Here is an 18,404-nt window from a genome sequence, read left to right as displayed (position 1 = left end):
AGCCTTTTTTTAAAAAAACCAATAATGTATTGAGATAATTGTTCTACAACAATAATGAAAATGATGGATTTTGTCAATATGGCTGCCCATGGGTTTTAAATGTAACACATGTAGTTGTGCTTTGCCCCTGCTGGGATTTAATCACAGTCACTCATGGGCTCAGAGAGAACACAACACTTGGCAGTACACAGTGGGGAAACTCCGTTGCTCCTAAAGACTGAGTTCCACACTGTGTACATTTCAAGGGAGTGCAACATCTGCATGTCCCTGAATACTCTTACATGTACAGTTTACGGTAGACTACCGAAAGATCTTGCAGGCAGATTATGAAACCCTTAAACCCAGGACTTTTTCAAAAATATAAAAAACACCTTGTTGCATGTTGCATGATTATGGGATCTGAAAATACTAATTAAAAGATGTTTTTTATGTTACCTTGTTAGCATGTTATTAAGAGCACTGGCTCGAAAGTGCGTGACATTGATGTTATGCGCATGCCACAATTAACAATCTGTACCCCTGTTCTCCTTCGTTCATCTGCTCTCTTTCTTTCACATTGAGTTCGGCACCTTGTGACATATTGTACTGTAACACTGAACTTGACATTCGTGACGTTCTAATCTTTTTGCTGTGAAGCCAAGCATTCTCTTTGCCTTTATTGCTTCTTTGCATTGCCTAGATACAGAGAGCAGTGTACTTCAAAATCTAGGTCCGGGGTTTTTCCATCCTATATTTCTTTGCCTGAATGATTTTACTAGCAGTGAATCTGATGTGCCTCACATTTGCACACTCTGACACTTCTTGTACTTGTAATTGTGTCTTGTTCCTTGCCCATTCCCCCAAGATTCATATCATCAGCAATCTCACCATGAGTGACTGACATCTTGATCATAACACTGTAATACTGTACAGGTATCTGCCAAAATAAAGGAAACACTTGAGAAAATGATGGATACAAAGTATATTGAAAGCGGGTCCTTCCACACAGGTATGGTTCCTGAATTAATTAAGCTAATTACCACCCCATCATGCTAAGGGTAATGTATTTTGGCTACCATGGGTCAAAGAAGAGATCTGAGTTGGTGCATGTTTGGAAGGCGCTCCAGTGACGAAGACTGTTCAATTTGTTCATGTTTCATGAGGAACAGTGGCTGAGGTGATGTTGGCATGGAAAACTGAGGAAAACACATACTTTTTGACCATGATGTCTGTGCATTGGTTCGAGATGCAAGGCAAAACAAATGATAAACTCTGAATCTGTTGACTGCAAATGCCAACCTACAGTATTGTAAGATGTGAGCAGGCAGCTTCATCCAGTTCAGGCTTGAGTGTTTGTTTTCCATGGTGAAGGGTGCTGGCGGCTTTCTTATAGTGTGGGGAGGATTTTCCTGGCAGGTTTATGTCCACTCAACCCATTTATTATTGGGCAAGGTGAACCATATGCATTGGCCTTCCCAGTCACCAGATCTCAAGAGAGATTGCCTCAGGAGAGGCGCCTGAGGCTGTGGTTTCTACCACCAAATCAGCAAAATACCAAATGATGGAATTTTTCATGGAAGAATGGTGTCACCTCCCTCCAATAGAGTTCTAGATACTTGTAGAATCCATACCAATGTGCATTGAAGATGTTTTGCTGGCCCAGTGCCCTACTAAAACATGTTATGTTGGTGTTTCCTTTATGGTAGCAGTTACCTGTATGTGTTCATATTCAGTACACAAAAGAGCACTGGCTGAAGCTTGTGGTATTACTCTCTGTGTCCTACAATGGAGATGGTTTAGAATCTATCTGTGTGATAGGCCCACATTCCCACCATTTACAGAGGCTCTCTGGAAATATCTACAGTAAATACACAATGTCATAAACCCTATATGTTGTTTGTATTGACTTAAAATAGATGAAGCCATGACATTTTCCAAAGGTCATTTGCTTCCTTATGGCTTTCAAGGGAGAGTATATTTATGTTCAGACTGTATTTAGTCTCTGCTCACAGGCTGCATGGTTCCTTGGTTTGGTGTTTTCTAACTGATGCAACTAAGAAATTCAATGTCTTGAATTGTGCAGAGGATAATCAGCACTGCTATCAGTGCAGTGAAAACTTTCAAGTCTTAATTGGGCCTCCCTCTTCAAGAACTGCTGGAAAAGGGATTGAATGCAGCACCAGAACAATGCCGGAAAGTGACGCTGTAGTTGGGATCTTTTTTACACTCACGCTTGACCAGGCCTGTTCAGGAATTTGAGAACAGATACACTGACTTTCTACAGCTGGAGCCCTGTGTGGTGTTCCCTTCCAAAACCCTGATCCTGGCGGTGGATGTTTTGTGACAGTTCAGAACAGGTGGATGTGCTTTTCCATCTCAGTTCTGTGACCCCTGGAAATGGGAATCATCACTTTTTAGCATGACATCCTATTGAAGTCACGTCGATCTGCTGTGAATCTGAGGAGCCTCGGGATGCAGAGAAATACAACAGCATGTGAGCAGCAGCCAAGAAAGCAGCTTCTCTGACCTGAATTTCATCTGTTCGGTGTTCTGAACCTGTCTGACTGACTCCATCCAAGTTAACCGCAAGGCAGTACCTCAGATTGCCAGACACTGGTAGGCACCATGCTGGGCCAAGCCTCTCAACAAAATGAAGGCATACATACATTTTTAAATATTAGATAATATCTAATCTAGGTGCCCTTATAAAAAGACATACAGTACAGACAATAAGTAGCTCAGAATGTGTTTTATTGATTTGAAGTAGTTCTCTAGAAATGACAGGTTGGTGGCCCCTGGTTTAAGGCAACCAGTACTATAATATGCTTGGGAGTTGCAGCTCACTGCAGCTTGGGTCCAACTACAAATGGGAATGTAGTTCCCATTTTCCACCAGCCAGTGAGCTCACTTTGCTAGCTCTAGATGGGTGTGGAAGCAAACAAGACTGATCTTTAGGAAATGGCTTGGATATATCCTCGGGAAAGAGGACAAAACTTTGGCAGCTCGGATACGCAATCTCAGTCTAACTTGCACCCTGTGGACAGTATCCTGTTTGGACAGGTCACCTCTTTTCTTTTAACAAAAGTTACGTTTGTGACAAACATTTTTTATATAGGTAAAGAATGTTCATAGTTTCAGACATTTAAACATTTTTGTTGGTCTTATTCTGTTGAAATTTGATTGGTAAAATCCAGCATAATTAGTACTGTATTTGCAAACATTAAAGCAGGTGTAGTAATACAGTACAAAGAGACTGCTTTTAGAGGGACAACTTTGATATGTTTAAAAATAAAAGGATTAATTTGACAAATGTAGAAATTATGCAAGAACGCCCATCATATCTTAATGTCAAGATTTTGGTAATAGAAATAGAAATGCTTCCTTTACTTCCTGTAAAAAAAACTTTTTAAAATCATATAATATAGGACAGATCAAAATGAAATAACAGAGAATGATGCTCTGTGCTTTCAGACGTGCTGTTAGTAACTAGTGTTAGATACCGGTAAATAATAAACTCTGTCATATAATAATTGGTTCAAGTTTCAAATTTAAAGAAATTTCAAGTAATACTCAGGAAAGCTCATATACAATATACAGCATTTTTTAATATGAAGGAAAGAGGTACTGTATGTTTAAAGAGTCACAGTAACACATTCAGAGATTAGCTTTGACTTTTGTCAGATCTAATCATAATGTAGGTGCCTGTGAGTAGGTGGTGCAGGTAGTAAGAATTTCAGTTTTCCTGGTTTCCATTTCAGTATTGTAGCAACTCTTACTGTACTACACCAAAGTCCCCTTTATTGTAGCAATTTTTAGTTTTAGTACAAAAGCTAAGAATATACAGTAGGCCCGGCTTCTCTCTTCTGGGAAGGTAGCTCAATTTAGACATGTGCATTATATAAGCTCTGTATTCAGGTTTCCTGGTGTGTTTCCTTTGCTCTCAGCGTGTGTCTGATAACTGTACTTTTCCCTTTAATCTCTCTCAACCGGGATGGCAGATATAGGTAAGCAACAATGTGAATTGTGTGGGTCTTGTGTTGTGTTTGTTAACTTGTCCTTTGTGATCTGCTGTTGAACTCTGACAAAACCTGAATGAGGAGTTTTTAGTAGTGTCTTCTTGGCAAAGCAAGGTGCTCTTGGGAAATCTGGATTTAAAAAATGCTGGTAGTTCACAATTGCTTTGGCCTTCTCTCTCACTGCAACACTTTCATTTTCATGTCTGTTTCTAAATAGATTAAATTTCACATTGTCGCACAATCACATGCACTACTGCTTATTTTTGATAGCTTAAAATAAATGAGGACTGTGCCAACTGGATTGTGAATCAAATGAAAAATGACTGTACAGAATTTCACATATGTAGATGTATGTTTTACATAAATTTATAATCGGTGGTGCATATTGACTCAGTTAGATGTCTTACCACACCAGAAGATTCAAATGTCTGTAATTTTCTGTGACTGCTTTGAAAACCAGATGAGGGAAATCCAGTTATTAAGATAATGATTTAAAATGGATGAAAACCCCCTGTCCTTCGATATGAAATGTGAAGGCAGATACAGTATGAGAGGCAGGGTCAGGCAAGCCAGTGGATTTACACATTTAACTGCTCTTTTCATTTAAAACTTATTTTCAGCTCCGTGTGCTGCTCACTTTACGGGATGGGTTTGAAGCTTTATACTGCATTTTTAAAATGCCCGAGCTGAAACATCAGATAAACTGCAAAACTTCCTTTTGTCAGATATGGTAATTGCATAAGTATTCAAAACTGTGAACGCCATATCAGGTGGAAGTACATTTGACAGCAGTTACAGCTGGAAGTCCTCTTCTCTGAAACCATGTGCAGCATTTTTACATTTAAACTTGGCGCTAACTCAGAGCTGTCTTGAATTATGACATTTATAGAAAAAGGAGAGATTCTCAATGTTTTCTTCCTAAAAGCTTAATCTTTCTTCCCTGTTCAGTGGTGTACAGCCATACTGTTTCTGTATCGCCTAATGACGGTGGATGACCCAGAGTTTAGAAACTTCCCTGTTCATTTAAGTTATATTTAATATTTTACCAGTTGACTCAAATATATTAATATGTTATACGTGTACTATAGCTGCCAAGACCAGGAAGTGTAATCATACATAAACTATCATGTTTATTCTTCATCAAATAAGCCTTTTTTAAATATTTACTGTCAGCTCTCATGATAAAAGTAATTTTTTTATTCCTAACATACTTAAAACAACAACATTGTTGCTCTCATGAGAGGTTATCATTTTAAAGTAGCACTGCATTAACAATATAATATAAATATAGACGCAATCCATGCCACAAGACCATTTTCAATATGTTGTCAAGTTGCTTATTGTGTAAGTATACAGTGCCTTGCCAACAGTATTCAGATCTATTGTATGGTAGCCCGTTCTGTGATGCAGGCACATTTTTTTAAAACTTAATATTTTATTCAGAACAGGAATACTGAAACTAAGGGGTAAGATAAGGTACTGTAAATGTCAGCAAAAACTGGAGAGAAAAAAGCGAAATATGTTGATTGCATATTGTGAACCCACTAGCATCTTTGGCAGCACTAACAGCCAGACGTCTTTTTGTTTAAATCTCTACCAACGTAGTGCACCAGCTTGGTGCGGCTTTTGCCCTTTCTTCTTGGCTCCAGATTTGTTCAAGCTCTCGCAGGTCACTTATGGACAGCTGTTTTTAAGTTTTTCCCCGGACTGTCAATATGACTTTGTGTGGCCCACTCAGGGATGTTCGCATTCTTAGCTTAAGCCACTTCAGTCTAAGAACTTTGGCCTTGTTCTTTGTATCAGAGTCCTGTCGAAAAAAAGTGCATTTTTGTCACAGTTTTAGGTCTGAAGCAGGGTTTTCTGTAAGATCTGCCAGCACTCTGCTCCATTTACAGTATGTTCCCATCAGTCTTAATACACTTTCCAGCTCCTGCTGATGAGAAGCAGAACTATAACATAATGCTGCCACCACCATGCTTGACAGTAGGGATAGTGTTGTCATGCACTGTGCTGGGTTGTATCAAATGTAATTCTTTCCATTTAGACCAAAAAGTTTTGATTTTGTCTTGTTTGACCACTGAACATTTTTGCCACATGTTCGCAATACCACTTAGGTCAATTGTAGGAAAACCTCCTCAGGATTCTGAGATTTATTTTTTCAGTTCCACATAAGGCCCCTTTATGGAATGATCTGGAAATTTCTGATCCATGGACATCTCAGTCTCTTAACTCTGTAAGTCTCCGTAGTCCACACAATGGCATCCTAAGTAGTTTCTTTCTTGTCCTGCGGCTCTCACAGAGTTAGTAGGGGGAGTCTGATCTAGGCAGTGTCTATGATCGACTTCATCTTGCTCAAAATGATACCTTCTCCTGTTCTATGCCTTTATGCAACTTTATCACGGAGTTGTTCTTTGGTTTTCATAGTTGAATCTTTGCTCTAAATTCACTACCTGACTGAGGAACCTCACAGAGACAGGTGTATTTATTCATAAATCATATGAACCACTCTTATTACTCACAGACAACCAATTGTGTGGCTCGTTAAGGTAATTTTGTCCGTCTGAATTAATTTATGTTTGCCAAACCAAAGGTTTTGAATACTTATCAGTTCAGTTTATTGTCATACAGTATGCACAAGTGCAATTAAATGCTTATTTGCGTGTACGCTCCTATACAAAGGCTTTAAGGAAACACCAAAAACATAAACAAGGAACAGTGGCAACAACAACAGCAAGTTAAATAACTTACATCTTAGAGAAAAAAAAACCTCAGTGTGAGCCAGTGGTAGGGGTAGAGATCAGTAATCGGACAGCTTGTGGGAAGAAACTGTCTCTGAATCTGGAGGTTCGTGCCTTTCTGCTCCTATTACGCTTACCGGAGGGAAGGGGGAAGAAAAGTGAGGAACCAGGATGACTGGTATCCGTAGCGATACTTTCAGCCTTCCTGAGGCAGCGATTAGTAAAAATGTCTGAAATGATGGACTGGGCTGACCTGATCACCCCCTGTAATGCGAAATCATGCTGTAATACCACACATGAGCACACTCTGAATAGTGCGCCTGTAAAATGTGGTAAGGACAGTTGAAGATAGATCAAGTTTTTTCAACTGTCTGAGGAAATAAAGGTGCAATCAGGACTTTTCGATTTTTCTTCCATGTTATCTATTACTTTTTTTTGCTTTGAAGGTGATGTTTACAGTATAATACGTATTTATTGCTACTTCAAAGTGTCATGACTGCAAGCTGCAAAATGTGCAGGGTCTTAATACTTTTGCAAGGCACTGTCTATAGCTGAAAATTGTACATTGAGTGTAAAATATCATACAGATATTCAGCATGGATTTAACAACAGACTGTTCAAGTGAACCTTTGATAATTTCACTATTTGTAAAACCAAACATTGTATAATAACAAAAGGGCACCACAACAGTACTAAAGTATACCTATTGCATAGAAAACATACAGTATAATTACTGTGGGTCATTTGTGTAGACAAAGTGGTCTTTGTGGACCTGAATTATAGTTAACAGCTTTTAAAATTCTTAATGTGATATAGATGTCTATAATATGGCATGTGTACTTAACTTCAGCTCCCATAAAAATGGCATTTTCTCTCTGTATTTGTTTCATACAAAAGTCAGATTAAATTGAAGTGTATCTCCTAAAGCATGAAAAAGTAATTTTGTCAAAAAGGGAAAGTAAGATGGTGACAGCTGGTGTGCGGTTAGGTAAAAATGAGTGTGGTGTACAGGGCATCAGTTGTTACATTAACCTTTTTTGAACGGTTAAAGACAGTTATAGTCTGCCTTTGTACTAAATCAAAAGAGAAAATATTTCCACAAGCAAATTCAAAAAGAAAAAAATAATCATTTAAAGGGCTGCCTCTGTTTTTGGCAAGAGTCTCAGTCTTCTCCAGTTTCCACGCTGAGGACACATAAAAGCTCTTTGAAGATCAAGTAATGATGGTTTAAAGCCTCAGAATCTGTCATTTAAATGTAATGCAGAGCAGCCAATTCCCCTTGGGTCACACTTAACACAGGAATGACTTAATATTTCTTGGCCTCATCTCATTCCACAGTTTACAAAGGGCTGTTGTCTCTTTGTTTCTGAGGTTAACAGAGCCCACTTGCCAGTGTAAGCTATTTTCACTGACATGAATGACAATTCAGACTTTAAGGATTTATCAGGATGAATCTGGCACTTGATGAACTGTAGCTGCCTCAAGATTCGTGTGTTTAGTTCCAAAGCACTGCACACATTAAATATAGATATGTTTATTTCTCTTACTGTGCTCAATTTCATATATAACTGTAAATTTCAATATATAACACTTTTATAAATCTACATATAGTGGCCAACATTACTTGAAGTAGGGCATCTAGCACTTGTGAGACTATTACACTTATCACATTATTGACAAAAGCTGGTCAAATATGTGGACACAATAATCTGGCCCAAAGATATTGAGTTTATTCTTATTTTATGTGCAAGGATATGTTAAATGTTTAGCCATGGGAGCTAGAATGTACACTTTTTAAAACACTTTTAATTTTTAATGTGTTGATGACACCACCTTGACAAGCTTGAGATGGCTCAAGTGGTGTTGAAAACTGTAATTAAATCTATTGGGATTGTAGATGGGGTTTCTACAGAGAGAGCAAATTGGTTTTCTCTGGAGTAAGTTTTGAAACTACCAGGAGTTTGTATCTCAATAGTTAAATAGTTAATTGGCCACAACAGAACAAACCATAATTCACAATTACAGGTGAACACAATGAGTTGCGACCATCTTGCTTTTAAAATTTCCTTTACTTTTGTAACAGAAGAGATGTTTCTTTTAATAACCTAACTTGTGCAGCTAATTACGCCTTTGCTTAAGAAGCGTTCAGACCATTTTTTTCAAAGCTGTGAGGCTTATGAAAAAAAAGTAAAGTCTGTTTTTTACTTTGCCTCAGAATTGTTTAATTCAGTTTTTCTAAGTTGAATATTTGAAAATTCCAGTTTTGTACCACAGAGGCCATGAGTATTACGTTGCCTTTATGGGACTAAGTGGTTTTTGTCTTTTATCACTTCTTTACTCTTCCCTCCCGACTATAGAGTCCACATTTTCTGTTTAGTGGATCTTGTGAAACTATTTAGAAGACAAATACTACCTAAACATGTTATCCAACTGAAATTCATGAAGCCACATTGACAACTTGGAAAATAAAGAGTACACTAGTTGTGCAATGAAATATCCCATGCACTTTAATAACTGATGTTGTCATGTTGTCAAGAACATAGACCTGAAAGAGATCCAATGACTCATTGTAGATTGTACTTTTAATAAAACCACAGCATTTTAAAATGCATGATTAATTTGTGCTTTACTTTTATTATGTATAACTAAGTTGTTAGTGTTTTTCATTTTTGGTTGATTTATTTGTATATCTGTTTACCACTGCTAAGATTTATACTGTAAAAAACAACAAATTAAATTGATTCAGTGACGTAAAATATTATTTTTGGAATGAGGTCATCACAGCCTGTAACGTAATGGGATTTGTGGGCCTAATACGAGGAGCCGGACTTGTATAGGCTGGGCACAGACATTGTATGAATTATATTGAAATCTACACATTTTACTTTACCTCCACCTTTTCTATCTACTGTACTGTCTGTTTCACATATATTATCTGCTTCAGTGGGGACACGTGCAGTATTTTCAAATATCCAAATTCGAAGTCAAAATGTTTTCTGTAGCAGAAGATGGGAAAAAAAACAGTTTTGAGGTTAAAGAGATTTATGCTTATTGTCAATTTCAGTTTGCGTTTCTTTGATGAACTGCTAAGACTTGTTTTGTCTTTAATGGTTTTGTTTCTTTTTGTACGTGCAGAATGATTTACTATGCATGAAGCTGATGGACTAATATTGCTTTGTTTTATTCTCGTCAGTAATGTTGCATGTTCTTCTTCCTCTCTGCGTGGCATGGCAATGCTGTCACTGATCTAGGACCCTACAGTGGGACACTGACCCCTCTGTCCTGCAGCTGCAGGCAGACTCTGAACTCGGGTACATCTGCTTTTTTTTTCCTACGTCCTGTATGTCACAGTAATACAGTATGTGTTTGTTTTCAAGGTGTCTTAAAAAAACTCCCTTAAATCAAAATGCATATTAAAAGAAGGAATCAGATCTCTCTTTTCATGAATCGGTTAATATGCTGCTTTTTTTATCAGCCTCGTGTTTTGCTGCGAGATGAAAGAATGTCACTACTACGGGAATATTGGTTGTGTTTAATTTCGTGTGACATTAATTGACGAGAAAGACGTGTTCCGCTGAAGAAGGTCAATCACCTGCTATTCGCTTAATATTTCAAAAAGTATGTGTGACCTGCACTTTGCATGAGAATAACACATTCTAACGGCAACAGTGCTAATTGAAATACATTAGCTCCTGTCATCCTGATCCTCTTAGACGCCCCACAGCAGAGTAAACCTACAGCAGCTTTCCACAGTGCACCCCGGGTGTGACACTGCTCTCCACACAGTGGCACAGTGCTCGTGGTTGAATATGATCGACGAGCGGCATCCTTCAGCCACGTTTGTGTCGATAGTTCTTGTAATGTTGTTCGTGTGCTCTGCCAAATGGAAATTCAAAAAAGGCCATCTTTGTAAAATACAATAATTGCATTGTACTTTACTCAGAGAAAGGTGAGGGGATGTCATTGTACTGGAGAAGTACTTGATAAGAAGTCAGTCAGTACAGTCAGAGGCTTCACCTGTCAGTCAGCCTATTGACTGAGGGGAGCAATGCTAATGTATTTAGACATTGATGCATCTTTTGCTAGTGCTCTGTCCTGTGTCAGTATAAGGCTCACACCTCTCTATTCTCCAGGCGCAGGATGCACAGACTGGGAGCCTCTAAAATTACCCAGGTGGATTTCTTGCCAAAAGAAGTAGTGACATACTCCAAAGAAACTCAGACACCTCTGGCAGCACACCAGTCTGAAGGTAAAGACTCATCATACATTTTTTACGCTCAGCGTGATGTAACTGATATAATACATTTTTGAGACTTTATTTTGAGAGTTTATCGGTTAGACTTAACCTTTTTTGTTGCTTTTAGATTTTGTTTGTGGAATATAAGCACCGAAACTTCCTTCTCAAAACTGAAGTGTAATGTATGACGTCAAATACAAACTGATATACTTAACGAGAGCCAGATCTTGCTTCTGCACATCATAAAGAAGTTATTTTTCTTAAAATTAGCTGCTTGTTTCTTAAAATGTTTTTTGAAAGGTTTGACCAAATGTTTGCCACATTGCCGAGCTCAAACAGCATCCTCTTGTGGTAATGTGTGGGAATGCATTTTCTCAATTATTACAGTTTTTGTAAGTTTTTCTTATTGAACTTCAGATAATTAAATACAGCTTGTGATAAATGCATAAATAAAATGTCCTTAATGTACTTATTTCTTTATAATTACTTATCATGTTCACCTTTAAGTCTTGGGGATGACAGCATTTAAGAGCTTTATTATTTTCTGAGGTTCATTACATCAGGATTTTATTTTGAATTAAATTCTTAAAACTCTAATATACAAACTGGAAACAAAAGCATACAAAAATCTTGTCTTAAATATAAAATTCTCCCTACTTAAGCAATGGGTTTTCGTATGTTTTGAATCTGAACTGTTTAATTTCAGAAAAAAAAGACTTAGACTAACATGATTCTAAATTATGGAAATATACGCAGATTCAAAATCATTTAACCGAGAGAGAACTTTGTTTCCTGAACAATTGATAATGAGTGGGTTTGTGAAAAGGGATACCTGCAGTTCTCTGTCTCCAATTTAGAATTTGGAAACCTTATCTTTGTTCACTTACATCTATTAAGTAAATACAGACTGAGGCAATTTAAGATGCATCATATCAAAGAGCATCACCTGGAACTGAGATCTTCTGAATGTCCCTTTGGGGAATTGATCCACTCTTCTTATAGCTTATGACAAATGAAATTGTAACTTGTTCAGCAACTCCCAGAGCTCACAGTGCTATACTTAAGTATTCCTAATGCAGTAAATTAAAGACGCATGTGTAGTGTAGCGAGCCAGCCTAGAGCTTGAATTTAATTCCCCGTTAAAGCAGCTCCAGTTTTCATTCATGAAGGAATGGTTTTCACAAAAGACTGCCAGCTTACTGTAGCTCAGCACCCCAGCGGCAGTCATTGTTCAACAGGAGTAAATCCATCAAAAACATTACTCTGTAGTCTTAATAAGCACAGTGTTTTTTCTTGGTTAGGGCAGGCGGATTCCGAGAGAGATCTTGAGAAATTGACACATGTCATGTAATACTTGATAATTGGGAACATTTGCATTGTTTATTAGAAAACAAACCTTGGGCCATTGTTCTTGCAGTCTCGTTAGGTGGCAGAATCAGTGCCGAAACGACCTACAGAGACTCATTTTCATTACTGAACACCGCTGTTAGTCGTAAGTGATTGGTTCCCTTGTGTCCGATAAATGCTTCTTTGTTATTTTGAACATGCACATGAATTGTAATTTTAAATGCTGATCACATTCAAACCATTTCACTTCAATTATATTTATTTATGACTTTGTAAAAAGAAGCACCCATAACGTTTTGACTAATTCGATTGTGTCCTCCAGACTTGCAGCCAAGACCAGTATAAAGAGCAGATGGTTAAAGTACTAAATGTCTCCATATGTACACATAGCAAGGGTTTCTTAGTATTAGCATAACGTCTTAGTAGGTAACCGCAATGTTAATCCTTAGCTTTATGTTTTTCCCTAGGAAGTATAACATCTTTTAATTTGCAAAGAATCTTTTTAGAATAGAAATATTTGACAGATAAGTATGGAATTGATTCAGAAAAGAGAGCGTGATGTCATCTTTTCTGCCTTTTTTTTCTTGGTTGCACCAAAAAGCCACAATCTTAACAAGGCTCTGCAATTTCTCTGTTGGCAACAGCTGCTTGCCATGTGATTTAAGACTTCCTGTCATTATAATTGATGTGTTTTTATTCTTTCCACTTCCTGAAGCCTGATCAGAATTAAAATTGCACTTGGAATTTCCTGTCAAAGCAAGTCATTTATTCAGCAAGTGCTGCATTGACAGCCCTTTGATTGGACGTTGCCCTCAGCGATATATGGGCCAGAGTTTGTTGTTTTTTTCGCTGGCTCTCTCTTCACGCACAGGTCTGAGCGCAGTGCAGATCACATCTGCAAGCACACACAAGTTGTCCATCACACGGGAACCTTGGCCCCAGCGAACCTTCTTGCAGAAAAGGGTAATGATTTGAATATCTGAGTCAACCACCTGCTAGGGGAGCTGAGTTTGTGTTTATTCAGAGACCTCTGCTGAATGTTTTAACTGATTGCTGAAGCAAATCTTTCCAGTTGTCCATCAGCTTTGTTCTTGCCACATGCCCTGAGGAATGTTAGGATGCTCAACGCGACACGTACCAGCAGATAAAAGAGTCAATTTCTCTCGGAAAATCAGTGAAGCTGATGACATTTTGCCAAGCATTGACACACATGAACGTCTGTAGAACAACCTGCTTCACTTTGTTTAGATTTCTTTAGATGATTTCAAAAAAGAAATGGTGAATAAATGCCAAATTCTTGTACACTATATGTATGTATAAGAATCAGTCTGCCATAGTAATGGTTCTAGGTTGAACCAGACAAACTAAAAGACAAGGAAATAAAATAAAGATGGTTTAATTGTTATAATGTTGTATTAATGTTTTCTGTTTTTTAACCTAAATGGAAAAGCTTAATTACATCCTGAAAAAAGAAAGCAAATTCAAAATATAAATACAGCTCACAACTATGTATACAGAAACATGTTTTTTCTGCAGAATTGGTAAATATTTTATATGAAGCTAATCCACTTTACAAAATATTTATTTCAATGCCCTTTAATTATTGTATGTAATGCTTTTTATTATAGTTGATGATTCCATGTTCACTTGTCAAACTATTCATTTTTCACTCACTGAAATGGCTGATTGTGTTATTATAAGGGAAAGTCAGAGGGAAATGAATTCATGAAGAACATATGAATTGAAATAAAATGGACTGAAATAAAATGGAGAGCTTTGTAAATATGCAGTTAGGATGATTTTCATGACGTTGTGTGAGTTTATGCATGCAGTGCCAATGTGTTGGTTATGAGACAATGGCTCTTTGACACTGCCTGCACATCATACTCATTGAAATGCTGTACGTGTGATTTCTGATTCCTGGTTAGGAGAGTTGTCAAGGTTCTGCAGAGTCAGAGGTTGTAAAGTCTTGGCTGCAGTGTCTGAAGGACAAACAGTAAGATTCAAGCCAGACATTTTCAATAACTAGCACATTTATTTTGCTTAGTTATACCTCATAAAAGCTGGCTATTGGTGAGAGTATCGCATCTCAGTCGCTGAAAGCAGTAAGGCCTACTTCTGGTTGATACTGAAGTCCATCCTTCTCTGTATATACAGTGGGCTACATTATGGTCAGATACTTTCAGAAGAGAACTAGCATTCAGTTATTGATTTTAGTCCTGGTGTGATCCTTATTCCATCTCACATGTTTTGGGGTGAGTGTCAGAGGTTCCTGTTAACACCATAAAGGTTGAGGAACTAGGTTTCTGGGTGGGACATGCTGTTGTACCTTTTGGGTACTTCAAGGTATTGTACCTCACCCAGATTGCTTCTGTAAAATGCCCAGGTAAATAAATAGAAATGTAAGTTGCTTTATACCAGACCAACAGTAAAATCAATTTATAATAATATATATAATAAGTAAGAACACTGTGCATTGACCTTTATACACAAAATTAAATTTGATGGAAATATGTCATTTATTATTAAAGGTCATGTATACATGTATGTGCAAGGTGGTAGGACTTTACATTGATCTACAGGATTTTATATGAAATTGAAGTACTCAGTCGTTAATGCTTTATCTCAAAGCAACTGTTTGCTGACTTCTTTGCCCATGAAGGCTCAGTGTTGTGCCTTGCGAGACAAATTACAGAAATTACAGGAAATCATATTGGGCTTGTGGGGGGAGGGGGGCTGGCATTCCATCCACTGTGCATTGAAAAGTGCCCTGGATTTGGAAGAGTTAATTTCATGGCCTTTAAAATGTTGACCTTTTAATTTACTGAACGCTTTTCATACAAATATCTGCCGCCAGAGCTTCGACCGACTTTCTGTTTATGGAGTGGGAGAGGAAAAAAAAAATTCTGGAATGATTTCCTAAGTGTGGATGGTCCCAGACAATCTGATTATGTGTCAGTCACTGTTCCACCCGCTTGGCTCCTAGTCGTATTGGCTGTATAATTGGTATGAAAGAAAACTCTTGTGTTTCTCTTGTCATGCCTGCAGCACTTGGATAAGCGTAGACCTATGAAAAAAATTGCAGAGACAGCTCATCCCATAGACGGAGAACACAGTCTGCAGAACCCAGCTGAATCCTCATTTCTTTGGAAAACCCATGGAACTCGCGTTCTTGAACAACACAGAACAAAGTGTTGCTTAAGTTGTATCTTAGTCGTCTCAAATAACTGTTTAAAAATTGCTTGTGCGTTTTGGCATTTGCTGGGAAGAAAAGCTGAAAGGGTAAAAATGAGTGGCTTTTATCTGATGGGACCGCTCAGAACTATCGTAACAAGATCAGGGACTGCATTCATGTTAAAAGTGATTTCCCTGCTCTTGTAAAAAAAAAAATAAGACGGCATCCAATAATAATGCATGAAAAAAAGAATTTTGCTTAATGCTCTCTGCATATTTCCAGTCCAGCCACGTCTACTGTGAGGTAAATGCCCAGCAAGGAACAAGCCAAACCAACAGTGCTCTGGGTTGTGGGAAGGCTATAATGCTGACACGACATTAACAGAATTTCCAACTGATTTCAATCAGGAGATAAATATCAGTTTCACCAGTAAACTGCACTCCGAATTGCTCATTGTGTGCCCAGTCGGGTTGGACCGGTGTCATTTTGGCCTCAGTTCAGACCAAATGTGTACCGCGTGCAAGTGCTGGGGTAGGATCATTCTTGCTCATTGGAGCCTGAAACGCCATTAATGGGCTGCAGTCGAAAGGACGAAATGCTTGATCTGTTTAGTCTAGAATGCCATGGGACTTGTTTGCAATAGTTATGATATTAAAGCTGTAATTATAGCCAGTGAACCACATATGTACTTCTGCCTTAGAGTTTGCATTGGGTGTTATTGTGTTGGAAACCACCTCCACAAGGTCAGAAGTTCAGAGGGTCAAGCGGGATTTTCATGAACGTTGTTCTGGGCGATTACCATTGGGGGCTCTTCTGGGAGAGGATGGTATTCCTTCACATGATTCTCTTTTTCTGAACTGAACTGCTTTTTTATGTTCCGTTTTTTTTTTTTGCTGGCGGTGAACCTTTAATAGCACTTTTCTTACTGCTGGGGTGTTTGGCATTACCGTGCGTTTTTCATATAAATATACTTGTGAAATAAAAATATACATGATTGTTTGGTATTTAAATGGTAAAAAAAAGGCTATGAAATCCAGTCTGCCTACTCTTAAAAATTGTACTGTAGATTGAATTAATCAACATATGAAACGTGAAACAGTGGTCAAGCCTCTGGGTTTGTAATGAGAAGGTTGTGGGTTCAGATCTCAGGCAACACGTTGTTGTTGTGTCCTTGAACACGGTGTTTCACTCAGATTGCTCCAGTAAAATAGCCAGCTGTATAAATGGGTACAAAGGTATGTTGCTTTAAATTAATTTCCAAAATACTGCATATAAAAATTATAAATAGTTCAAACTTGTACTTTTAACAATGTACAGGTAACAGCTGATAAACAGTATGGCACCAGATATGCTCATTCACTTCTATCAACTTTCCTTCCACATTTGAAAAATATACATTGGAATTACTGTGTAAAACTGTATATTATGGATACATTTGCCAAGTTTTGTTTTTTTATATTTTTATATCACTGAAGCCTTAGCTTAAGGTAGGAATTGTTGCTGTTTGTATGCTTACCTATGGAAGATCAGTCAAAATTTCATTTATATTGCTTATGCAGTCAAAGTGGCATTTCAGATTTTAATTTTTGTTTCTGCCTAAATTGGTTGTGGATTTCTTTGCTTTTTGACATGGAAAGAAAACAGAAAGTTCAAATAATGCTGATGTAATTATTAATGTATCACAGGGATGTTTTTATTTCCACTGCTCTTCCTCATATACTGTATATCAATTACCTGGATTCTGGTATAGTTAATAAACTTTTAATATTTGCAGATCTTACTTTGCAAACGTTGCCAAAATGGGGGGAATGATGAAATACTCTAGAAGCAGCAAATATAATTTTAATAAAATTGAAAGAATTTAACACTGGACAAATATCTGGCTGATGATATTTGATGTAGAGAAATGCAGAGTGTTAACAAAAACTACTACAGATACAAAATGGGAAACACTGCGCTAGAAGAGGCTACCTATGAAAAGGACTTACTGTAGGTGATTATTTGACACATCATTTACATCTTCTAGACAATGTGGGGAAGGAAGGAAAAGGCAAAACAGAAATGTGAATATATATATAGTAGTTACTGTGTAAGAATAACATTTAAATCAAAGAAATTTCAAAATTGTACTAAAGCTCCAGTAAGCTCAGGGATCAGTACAGAGAATAACGACCATGTATGGTACATTATAAAAAGGCTTAAAGGAACATTCTCCAATGAAAAGCTAAAAGAACATAATTTTTTTGAACAGAGAAGACCATGAGGGGCCTATTTTACCTTCTTTGATCTTTAATGTCACAGCTTTTCAAATGACATTTCTGTTTTGAAAGTGAAGTAAACTGATTAACATAATTCAATCGATGAGTATTGTTAAAGCTTTAGTCAGTGTAATGGGCACTTTTTAAAGTGGTAAAAAACAGATGCAGAAACCTTCATAATGCAGCTTTAAGGGCAGAATTCTGAGATATGTGTTTTTGGCTCATTGTAACGGTAACCACATTGGTAATGGTAACCACAATGACTATAATGTAATAATTCAATTTTTAATGTAGCGAGTGCAATGCTATCGTTAATTGTATTATTTATATAAGATGGTTCAATAAAAAAGTAATGTGCAGTGAAAATTAGAATAATCCTTCAACCTTGGCCAAATCTGTTCTGTGCTTGTGAATGATATCTAGATATTTATGATTGCCCTTCTCTGGATGGATAAACATGTAGTTTGCGATTACAACCAGAATATCTCTTCCAAACATCTTGGAATTTGTGAAGTGCATGCTAGCAGTTCAGCACCTCTGCTGAGTGTGTGAGTGGCTTTATTTTAGAACAACAGGCCACATATGGAAATGTTTCTACTTAAATGTTGTTTTAACTCGCTCATGTGAAAAAGCAAAAACTCTAGGTGTCAGTAT

At 37.5% G+C, this 18,404-nt stretch overlaps 1 protein-coding gene across 8 annotated transcripts in view; it reads left to right on the top strand.

Annotated features, from left to right (window-relative positions):
• Window positions 1-18,404, top strand: part of LOC102695544 (cytoplasmic dynein 1 intermediate chain 1) — an 80,898-nt gene that overhangs the window by 11,286 nt on the left and 51,208 nt on the right. For 5 of the 8 annotated variants that reach the window (XM_069194753.1, XM_069194752.1, XM_069194751.1 and 2 more), the window contains 2 exons: window positions 9,985-10,044; window positions 10,867-10,982. In XM_069194753.1, the coding sequence (XP_069050854.1) occupies window positions 9,985-10,044; window positions 10,867-10,982 (176 nt within the window). The remainder of the gene's footprint in view (window positions 1-9,984; window positions 10,045-10,866; window positions 10,983-18,404) is intronic. The other 3 variants (XM_015357913.2, XM_006636025.3, XM_006636023.3) reach the window with 1 other exon arrangement.

This window comes from Lepisosteus oculatus, chromosome 10 (assembly GCF_040954835.1).
Source record: "Lepisosteus oculatus isolate fLepOcu1 chromosome 10, fLepOcu1.hap2, whole genome shotgun sequence".
Taxonomy (NCBI): domain Eukaryota; kingdom Metazoa; phylum Chordata; class Actinopteri; order Semionotiformes; family Lepisosteidae; genus Lepisosteus; species Lepisosteus oculatus.
Note: the sequence above shows the minus strand (reverse complement) of the source record. Positions and strands in the feature narration are given on the sequence as shown.